The 11,040-nt window shown below is 48.3% G+C and overlaps 1 protein-coding gene across 1 annotated transcript; it reads left to right on the top strand.

Moving 5' to 3' along the window:
* The first annotated feature begins 161 nt into the window (after positions 1–161).
* Positions 162–2,018, top strand: LOC8038483. Its single transcript, XM_002412652.5, has one exon. It carries the CDS (start codon positions 473–475, stop codon positions 839–841), a length of 369 nt encoding a protein of 122 aa, XP_002412697.1. The 5' UTR covers positions 162–472; the 3' UTR covers positions 842–2,018.
* Positions 2,019–11,040: the final 9,022 nt, after the last annotated feature.

Here is an 11,040-nt window from a genome sequence, read left to right as displayed (position 1 = left end):
CCGCCATTAAGTTGCAAACCCACCACTTGGTTTGAGATGGACCCTCTCTACAATCTAGGCTTTTCAGCAGGTAGTAGCGCCAGTAGCGCTCAAAGTAATAGGCGGCGCGCTCCACCGCCCTAATGAAGAGATTGAGTTGTTTAGTTGTATCAAGTTGTATACGTCCATCCACTAAAATCACGTTCAGGCCGTTGAGGCGGAGGACAGGAGGACAGGGAGGAAAGCTTTGGGTGCTGTTTGTTTGGTTCGCAGTCTGTGTTTTCGCGTGTCCGTGGGGGTTTTCAGGAGTCCAGACGTTCCACTCGGCCAGCGAAACGATGTGATTGTCTTCGACACAGCGGTCTCGAAGGTGGTGTTGGCCCCAAAGTGGCGTCGTGCTTGTTCGTCGTGCAGTCCACAGCTGTGATCCATCGAGTGGTGAGTCAACGCGCTCGGCTGTGGGCACGACATCACTTTTCTGAAGACCCGCACGATGGTAATGGCCGAAGGCGAAGCCTCGGCGACCAAGTTGACTGACAGCTCGTTCCGGAAGACCCTGTACGCGCTCGAGCAGTGGCCCAGCGCGATCGAAAGCCTCCGCAACGAAAACCACTCGCCGCAATTCGTGAGCACTTTCTGCGGCCTCCTGGACCGCACCTTGTCGGAGTTGGAGGTAATCTCGTCGCTGATGGACAAGCAGAACAAGAGGCAGGACGGGACCGAGTCCAAGTCGGACGAAGCGCCCGCGACCTGCGGCAAGGAAGACGCGAAGGAGGACTCGGCGTCGCCGGCCGCGGACCCCAAACCGCCGGTCAAGAAAGCGCGGATGAAGTACACGCCGCTGAGAAAGCTTAGCACTTGACTGTTGCCATCTCACTTCTCGTGTGGCACAATACGGCCAACGCGAAGACACAACACCTTCGGGTTGGCCGGAGTGTCGTGCTGTGTCGCCAATGTTCCATTTCTGTTAGAAAGTAGTGTGCTGTTTCGTATGTTGTAGCGACAGTTTAATGATCTGTAATATTCCAACGATTCCGCTATTGCACCTTTATAGGGACATAGCTGTCTAGAAAGATGCGTCATTGACAGTTTCGGGGTAACCCCTACCACAAAACTGTTAAGAGAACTGATAGATGAGTATTCAGAGGCTTGTAATGTTGACACTGTTGTGTTTGTGAGCTGGTGTTCTGCACCTTACCGTGTGCTTCCTCGGCGTGAAGTTCAGTTTCTCCGAGAAAGTTTCACATTCCATTTGTTAATTTTTTTCTTTTCGGAATTTTATCTTCCATTGTGATGTGCACATTGATTTCTGTTGTAGGTCTGTTGTCTGTGTCGTCCATTCACCTTTCTGTCATACCTTGTAAACCAGGCACCACCGTGTTCATTTGTGTAGCATGCAGATGCTTGACGCACTCTTTCGAGAAAGGAGCTTATTTTGTTTGAACATGTATGACGCAGCGCTCGATGAGGCCGCACAACCTTTGAACTCCTCACGAGGGGCCAGCAAAGTGCACATTATCAACTGGTTCTAAGAATGGTTGCCACCAACATCGGGTCTTGTTATTATCATAGCCGGAAGATTCCTCACTAGGAGCATGTTTTGCAAGTTCCAATAGCTTCTGTGACTTAAGTGAGAATTTATTCTGGATGCTTTGAGCAGGTTTCAGAGCAACCAAGGTATGAAGTAAAAGAAACATGATGTGAAAACAGTGATGTTGCTTTGTATATGGTTCCATTCATTGTAACAGCGACTGGTATAACGGCATCATCTGCCAAACTTGAGCACTTTTCCCGATTCTTGGCGTACAATCTGAAAGTGTCTGAAGCCGTGCACTCCTGTGGCCTCACTGAACACTGTGTGTAAGAGACTTGACACAATATGCGTACGGATGTATGTTGAGTATGTATTGACGAAGAACCACCCAAAATATTACGGGCATTATGGGCAGCATGTCCCCATTGTTGATTCTGTCTGTGCCTCTTCATGTGTTTTGCATTAAAAGCAGCTGATCAGTTTATCTCTTAGTGCCACAAACAAACCTTGTAGTTGATTCACTGACTCTGCGCATGCTAATGCAGCAAGTATGACCTTGTACTTTTCTATAATGCTTTGTTACATGAACATGCCCAACCTTGAAATGCTTGCCTGCTGAGGAAACTTTTGTTGGGCAGCCGACACGCAAATTGTTATTTGGCAGAGCTGACATCCTTTCCCTTCGCCTCTGCATTTCTCAGTGGTAAGAAGCCTCCTTCCTATGAGCATAGGCGACAAAAATAATCCACATTGGGCTCAAAAGTTTCTCGACGAAGAGCCCTTGAATGTGGTGTGCGGTTCTGGGGGCCCGTCGGCTAGAAGCCAGCTCCCATGCTTAAGAGTGAGGTCTTCCAACCAAATACATGGTTTGCACTGACGTTACATCAGCAGTTATTCTAGTAGTCTTGCTGATTAGCATGCACTAGAACCACTAAATGAGCTGTGTTTAGAGTATCGGCACTTTGTTCCCAGACATTGTTGGGGACGCCGCCATTTTGATGCTTGTGCAGAGCAGACGCAACTGCCGATCGTCATGATTCAAAAGTATGACTTCCTCAGCATTAGATTCAGTGTTAGGAAGCTCGTGTAATATTGCTTTGCTCTGTCACGAACTGTTTAAACATTTCTGAAGGACGGAAAAGCGTTTCCTGTGATTTCAGATAAAGCTTTAGATAACTGGAAACTGATTTTAAGCCACAAGATGGGTCATTGCTGTAACTCTGAAGCGTAGCTTATTTAGTGGCACTAGCACATACCTTCTGCGACAGACATTTCACATTGCCAAATTTGATTTTCTCAGCAAGGACAAGTAGAAATGACCACCAGCATAGTGATATCACATGAAAGCCATGTACAGGCCCGTGTTGGTGTCACGTCGAGGGTACCCAAGCCGTGGTTCACAAACCGCGCGACTCGGTATGGCAAAGCAGACTTTCCATGGGACCCTGAATAAACAAAAATGTGTGGGGCTATCTCAATGCCGATAAAGAGGCATTTGTGGTCGGCTTCCTGGTAGCACAAGGATATAGTTGCCAGCTGGGTATGAATCACTCTGTCCATTGCCAACATTTTCAGGATCCCCCGATGAAGTAGCCATGGGGACATAGATTTGCATTGCTATTCCCTTCCAGAAAGGCAGCTGACTGGCCAAACTTTCCATAGGACGCCGGTGACATGACTCCTCCTCTGCAGCCTTGAATGGTCTAGTTCAGGGGTGGCCAAACTGCTGATTGCCAGCCGCATGCGGCTCTTCACACGTCCAAGTGCGGCTAGTGGCTCCCTGGTAAACGTGCTCCCTTCCCGTCCCGTGTCCCCAAGATGAAAATAAAAATAGTTCTAGAATTTAAAAAAAAATGCTCACAGTTTTAGCAGTCTTGTACATACAGCTGGACTGCTTTATCTCACATAGATGTGTTCATCGACCCTGTTTCCTTTGTTGTTCTAGAAATAATATTGAACCGAATAAGCATAACGGGCATTGGGGAGTGGGGACAGTGGATGGCTAGCGAGCAAACCATGCATTAATTTCTGCTTTTGAAGGAACATTCTGTTACTTGGTGTTATTTGTTGTAGTTGACTATTGTACTTGTCCCCTTTGGAAATGACTGTTCCCTCTATGTCGCTCCTTGTTAAAAGTAGCCCTACACCCCTTCTCTTTTTTTTTTCTTTCCTGTGGCTTTCTGAACTTTTTGCGTTTTGTCTGCGGCTCTAACCCCATGTCACTCTGGCCACTCCTGGTCTAGGTTGTGGGGTGCCTTCTTTCTGCTCAGTGTAACTACATTCACGGATGTCCAGAGGGGAGTACAGCCACCTTCCTTTGGGATTGGGTTTCTGTGAGTTAGGACTCAGCCCTGTGCCCCGCAGTTCCAGGGTAAGGCCACTATGGAAAAAAAAGGGGTTGCTCCCCTGAATAAAGTTCTGCAAGTGGTCGTGGCTACATTACAGACACAGCAGACTGCTTCATTCAAAGGACCTGACGGCACCATCTATGTACGTCCTTTGTACGGGAACATTATATTGTTGCGAACAAGGGATGGCAAGGCACAGAAGAACTTGCGAAACTATGCATCGATCAAGGCAGGCAGGATCACTCGCCCACCAAAGACTCGTCCGACGCAGCACTACAGGTTTTTCTGTACAGGCTCTAAGGTGGAAGGGATTCGGTACTGGAACACGTAAGTTTCTAGACTGCGCCGTAGAACTCCAGTATTGCTTTCAATGTAGAAAAAGGAAGGCCACAGCAAGGATTCAACCATGCCTCAGCGTGGAAAGGGCAGTCCGCCCTGTTTCCACATTCTGTTATGGAAGCTTATGTCTCCTTATGTAGAGAAGTGCCAGGACATCCATGCTTCGTACAAATTAATTTGTACGAAGCATGGATGTCCTGGCACTTCTCAACATGCTTAAGCATGTTGCCATGCTTAAGCATGGCAACATTGAAGCATGGATGTACTGGTGACTCCTAACGTAATGTAAGCAAACACTGCTGTGTGAAAGGGCCTGAGGAAAGATCAACTGGGCCAGGCACATGCCAATATCTGTCGAGCTGCATTGCTCCCCAATCTTTCTTCGAGTTCTTGTTAGAATGAATCGAGTCTACCGTGGCCGACTGGAGATGTAATCGGCAATGGATTGGAAACAAAACAATGGCATGCTCCCACTGTGAGATTTGCATCGAGCTGGGGACACAACTGCTGCCGCAAATGGACCTTTTCCATATACCGACGGCACCAGGCGGTGGCTGCGCGAACTAAAAAATCGAGGAAGTGACCTGCGCTACCAATCAATAATGGGAGCTACGTTACCAGTTGCTTCGCTCTCTGAGCAGCGTCGCGTGCCCAATGCCACGAGGTAGGCCTAGCGCGACTTTAAAGAAGGAAATCCGTAGCGTCCACCCAAACGTCGTGTTTTTCTTTCTGTCCACTTTCTTTTTTTGTGTAACACAATTATATATATGCTGCAATTACGTGTTCTACTCGTCGATTTACAGCCTCATTACGAATTTCCTCGATTTTTTCGTGCCGACTTCCACCGCTTGGCATCGGGCGCTCGCGCGTGCGCAGAACGCTTCTCGGAAAAGGTCCATTATCTAATTGCATCGAAATTTCTTCTGGGACCCCGTTATTTGCTACAATCTTTTTTAAAGCTGCAGCAGTTGGCTCTTTGCTTAAAGCGCAGTTAAATTCTATCATTTCAAATAAATATATGCGAGAATTAGATTTGTTTACACACACAGCTGTGGAGACGCACGAAATCAGAATCAGCGACTGTGCTGATTCCACCGACTCTTGGAATCTACTATTTTGAGTGCGCTCTAATCATACAATATCATACGTACCATATCACCGCTCATTGTAGCCCTCATCCAACATTACCATTATCAACTGATTACAATGTAACCGGTCGCTAGAAGTCGAGAGAATTCCAAAGTATAAGGCCTCACAAAAAAAAAAATACAGGCTTTTTTTTATCGCAAAAATAAGCTAGGCATCGCCGAACGCTCATTCTCCGCCCAAAGGTAGTGCTATACTTCGTTTCAGCTTCGGTCCAGACGCAGCCGATGCTTCAAGCGCGAGCATGTGGCCCAGAACAGTGCTTGCACTGCACGAGCGCGCGTGCTTGGCAGGGATGCTGAAAGCCCGGAGCTCGCGCTTGTAGTTTTGGCTGCGACTGGACCACTGATCTCTATGACATTTGCTGGATCGCGCTTCCCCGCTTGTTCGCTGCAGCGCAAGTGAAGCCACCGGACTTCACTCGCTTGGGATACGATTTGCCGTTTTTGCTAGCCTTTGCTGCGGTTTTCCAGCGTGCTGTAGACACGCTTTTCTACTCGTTCGTCGTCATTCGCCGAAGAAGTTTTTTGAAGACTCTGTGTATTGTTGAGACTTGCCGTTGTGAACACGTGGAAAATTTTGCGAAAGTGCAGTGTCGCAGGAAAAAGGCACAACGCGTCGAAAGGAAGGGCTGGCGGCGTGTTCAAAGCTTCCTTGGCACGCCGAAGTGCCATGTCTCCGTGCCTTCGCACGCTTGGATACCCACCAAGAACCGACGCCGTGTGTATGTGTTTAGCGAGTGCAATGTGCGTGAAGCTGTTCGTGCCTCTGGATCAGCGTCTTTTCCCCTCGCGGTTTAGGAACGAGCTTAATCCAGCGTCCACTAGCGACGGAAGATGGGGGGAACGTACGTCTTTTTTTCGTCCTTAGACGATTTACACAATACCGTGCACAACAGCTTTTCATCACTGATCAGTGCTAGCTTATTATCAACCTACTTAATTGCACTTGACGTTTGAGCGCGGCTCGCCTAATTGTAATTGGTCAACAGATTGCACACGACCATATCGGCCGCGCTTCAAAGATTTTCATTCTCGCCGTCTTGTACTTTTGCTTTCGAAAACCCCCCTGGCTCCACAACGTTGACGGAATCTATTAGAGTAGATTTGGGACATAGCCATGGTTAATATAGTACAGGGTGTCACAAAAGAAAATTTACATGGTCTTTTTTACCGCAAAAATAAACTAGGCATCGCCAAACGCTCATTCTCCGCCCAAAAGTAGAGCTAGAGGTCACAACCAAATGCCAAAGTTTCAGCCCGATCCGATAACTTAATCAAAAGTTATAAGTGATTTTCTGAAAATTTCAATGGGAAAATGGCGGCCGACGGAGTTTTCGAACACATGGGGCTCTATGGCGCCAGAAACCGAAAACAGGCAAAAATGGGCTCCATTTTCCCATTGAAATTTTCAGAAAATCACTTCTAACTTTTGATTAAGTTATCGGATCGGGCTGAAACTTTCGCATCTGGTTGTGACCTCTAGCTTTACCTTTGGGCGAAGAATGAGCATTCGGCGACGCCTAGTTTATTTTTGCGGTAAAAAATACCGTGCAAATTTTCTTTTGTGACACCCTGTACATAAGAACACGTACAGATCTCCCCCTTTTATTGATAGCAACTCACCGGAACAGCTGGACGATCCAGAACTCCGTGGCCGGTATATATAAATGATCTAAAGGCATCTACGCGCGACACACGTTCAGAACTTTGGCGCGGCGTCAATTCTTGACCGGTATCCAAGCGTGCGAAGGCACAAAGATGCATCACTCGGCGTGCCAAGGGAGCTTTGATCACGCCGCTACACCGGCGACACGTTTTCGACGAGTTGTACCTTTTGATACGGCTTCACGCACATTGCACTCGCTAAACACATTCACACGGCGTCGGTTCTTGGTCGGTATCCAAGCGCGCGAAGGCACAGAGACACGGCACTTCGGCGTGCCAAGGAAGCTTTGAACACGCCGCCAGCCCTTCCTTTCGACGCGTTGTGCCTTTTTCCTGCGACACTGCACTTTCGTAAAATTTCCACGTGTTCACAACGGTAAGTCTCAACAATACACAGAGTCTTCAAAAAACTTCTTCGGCGAATGACGACGAACGAGTAGAAAACCTGTCTACAGCACGCTGGAAAACCGCAGCAAGAGGCTAGCAAAACGGGAAATCGTATCCCAGCGGGGTTGCGTCCGGTGGCTTCACTTGCGGGAGCGGCAAGCGCGATCCAGCAATTGTCATTGAGATCAGTGGTCTGGACCGAAGCTGAAACGAAGTATAGAGGTCACAACCAGATGCCAATGTTTCACCCGATCCGATAACTTAATCAAAAGTTATAAGTGATTTTCTGATTTTCTGAAAATTTCAATGGGAAAATGGCGGCCAACGGAGTTTTCGAATACATGGTGCTCTAAGGGCACCAGAAAACGAAAACGGGCAAAAATGTGCTCCATTTTTCCATTGAAATTTTCAGAAAATCAATTATAACTAGGGGTGTGCGAATACTGTAAACGACTTATTTTTCGCCGGCTCAATATTTCGCGGTTGAGGTCAAAGCTGAAGTTTTGGAATGATTGGCGGGTTCTCATTTTCGCTTACATTATAAAGCCTAGTTCACATGCAGCGGTTTTGGCCCTAGAGCGGCGCAATTTCTGCCGTCGCGGCGCTCTGGCCAGCACCAGCAATTCTGCGGCACGAGCGCCGCGACGGCAGAAATCGCGCCGCTTTAGGGCCAAAATCGCTGCATGTGAAACACGCTTAACGGAATTTTTCGCGGGACCTTATTTCGCGAATTGTAGGCGATTCGCAAAACTCGTGAAAATTAGGTCCTCGTGAAAATTATGTCGTTAACAATATTCAAAATTTCGAATACGAATCCATTATTTTTCTTATTCGAAACTAAGGGTGTCGCGAACTTTTGTGGAACCAGATTTTTTGGTCGAACTTCCGGGGTTTAACTGAGTCGAACCGGTTCGACGAACCTTCGACCTTTTCACCAGATTCGACCGGTTCGACTTTATGGACAGTGTGGCCAGACCTTAATACAAGCATCTCTAGGTTTGGAGAATTTTTTTTTTTTTTTTATGCAAGGGGTTATTTTATTTTGTGAACAGCTGCAATTAAAAGAAACTAATTCTAATCACTGAAGAAGTTAATAACTTAATTTTAGTACTGTATTGACTGAAATAGCCAATCAGCGCTGCACTTAATTCATCCCTTAGCCATTACCATCCAATCCGAAGCCAACTGGCCAGCCTGTCGCGCATGCGCACACGAGTCGAACCTCAATACAAGGTTCGTCGAACTTTCCACTAAAAGTTCGAAAAAGTCGAACCTGGTCGAACTCGAACCGCGACCGGTTCGCGACACCCCTATTCGAAACTATTCGATTCGAAAATGGCGTATTCAGAAGTTCCCGAATATTCGGCCAAAGCCTAATATTCGGGAAAAACGGCGAGTATTCGCACAAACTGCGAATATTCGAGCAAGTAACGAATAATCTGCCTGCCATGCATTCCCCTATGAATATGTTTATTCACTGAGAAAAGTGTTGATGAGTGCGTTGCTCCGTTTCTACCTGCCCGATGGCAGCAAGACAGAATCAGTTTCGGTTTCCCCTTCACCGAGCCCTTTGTTGTGTGGCACTTTTGTAGCAATATGTGATGTAAAAATGAAACCTCCATAGTTAAACATAAATATAAAATAAATCTCGAGAGTGCTATCTAATATAATATTTTGAAATTTAAAAAAAAAGAAGAAAAAAAAGAAAGGAAAAGCTAGGTGGGAGTAAACGAGACGAGGTAGCGGTACAGTGTACTAGAATACTTGGGTAGTGTTGGGACCGGAGCGGCTCGGCAACGGGAGCTCGTGAGGGCGCGTGTATTGACAGTTCGTGGCGGCGCTGTAGTCGAGGTATCCGGAAAAAATTGCGAAGCCCGCCTTTTTTTTTTTTCACTTTGAGCGGTGCACGTGTCGGTACCACGATTTTATCCACTCCGTTTCACCCTATGTGGTACCGCAGCGAAGGCTAGAAGCGCGAGCTCATAGCGTTGGCAGCTGCCGTTGGTGCACGAGAGCTTGTGCCGCCGAGATGTGCCCTAGAGCAAGGAGCTCGTGCTTCTAGCCTTTCCTGTGGAACGACACAAGGTGAAACAGAGTATAGTTCCGTGTATTTTTCACTTCGAGCGGTGCGCGTGTCGAGACCACAATTTCTTAGTTCGTGTGTTCGATCGTAATATGCTTTGAATCTTGTGTTCAGTCTATCTATGCTCGAACGCAAACTACATGATGTAGAAAACTGCATTGGGCACTGATTGGCTATTCTCTCGGGTCACGGGACATGACGTTGAAATGTAGTTTTTCCCTATGCAGTTCGAGTTATGCTCGTAAAATGATGCAGTTGGCGGTGACGTCAAAATGTCGTCACGATGCACTTTGACGATGCAGTTAACTGAGTGGTCGAGACGAAGCCAGAGATCAATCTGCATCGTAAAAGATGGCGACCCTAACATATGTATCTCTACTGTTGGGTTCGCCAGCAGATCGAGTTTTTAGAGATCACCGGGATGCTTTCGAGACGAGTGATGCGAGGTTTGTGGCCGAATACCGGCTGACCAAAGGGGTAACTCGCTGCCTGTGCAACCAGCTTAGCGGAAAGCTCCAGCGTTGTCGTGAAGGGCCCCGTGTGCTGACGGTCGAACAACAAGTCCTCGCAGCTCTGCTTTTACGCCGCTGGCGGCTTCCAGGGACCCCGGAACCAGGGAGGCAACGGAGGCTTGAGCACCCGCTGACATTTTCCAGGGGGTGCTGGGCAATATGATGAGCCCACGTGCGTTTGGCTGGAGGTGTACTGAACAATGCCTGCACCCCTTCCCCCCTCCCCTCCGTGTTCCCCTTGCTGCTCAGCTCCGCCAAGCCACGTACTTGGCTAAGGGCAAGCAAGTGGCTCTCTGTTGTTACGGCTGGTTGGCCACCGACAACACAACCCTCGCCCACGAAATTCCAGAAAAAAATTACGAAGTAAAGCGAAGTGTCAGCAAACCGCGGACGACGCGACAACTTAAAAAAAAATGGGAAAGAGATAAAAAAAGAAAAGAGCCGGCGCCTGGGGCTTGCATAGCACAGTGAGGGAGTCTAGGGTTCCTTCATGTGCGCACATGAAGGCTCCCTACCCTACTCCACACGCGGGTTGGCCATGAGGGGGCACCTGTGAAAGCAGGTGTTTGGAGAGTGGCGTCTCCACGGATTCCGAGCCCCGCAGGGGGCACCTGCACCTGAGGTGCTAGGTGCTTGGTGAGTAGCGTCACCACGGACCCCAGCCACATAGACGACACCACAGACCCTGAGTAAAAAGTGGCTAAGACCCACCCACGCCTGGTTGTGCGTGGCGAGCCCGTGTCCGGGAAAAAGGGCATCCTGGTGGTTGAGCCGAGCCCGGGGTAGGTTTGGACCCTTCGGGGCCCCCCGGGTGAGGCAATACACCACTTCGGCCCCCGCTTCTCGTAGACGGGAGTCCTGGTAAGGCCCGGCCAGGATGATTCAGTCCAGTCGCCTTTTCTTCTACTATCCCCTCCGATCTTTCACTTCTACCTGTCCTGTTTCCTTCATTTCTTTCTCATTTCTCTTGCTCCTTTTTCTCCTTTCTTTGGCGGCAAGGGCTAACCTTGGGTGGCGACAGGTACCTTTCTTGAACCACACTTGG

The sequence above is a fragment of the Ixodes scapularis genome, unplaced genomic scaffold (assembly GCF_016920785.2).
Source record: "Ixodes scapularis isolate PalLabHiFi unplaced genomic scaffold, ASM1692078v2 PGA_scaffold44__24_contigs__length_19508400, whole genome shotgun sequence".
In the NCBI taxonomy this organism is placed as follows: Eukaryota; Metazoa; Arthropoda; class Arachnida; order Ixodida; family Ixodidae; genus Ixodes; species Ixodes scapularis.
The sequence above is the reverse complement of the archived record's forward strand: the minus strand, read 5'-3'. Positions and strand labels throughout refer to the sequence as shown.

What these genes read in the sequence shown, in the direction of transcription:
- LOC8038483 (XM_002412652.5), top strand. Translation starts at nt 473, where the DNA reads ATGGTAATGGCCGAAGGCGAAGCCTCGGCGACCAAGTTGACTGACAGC.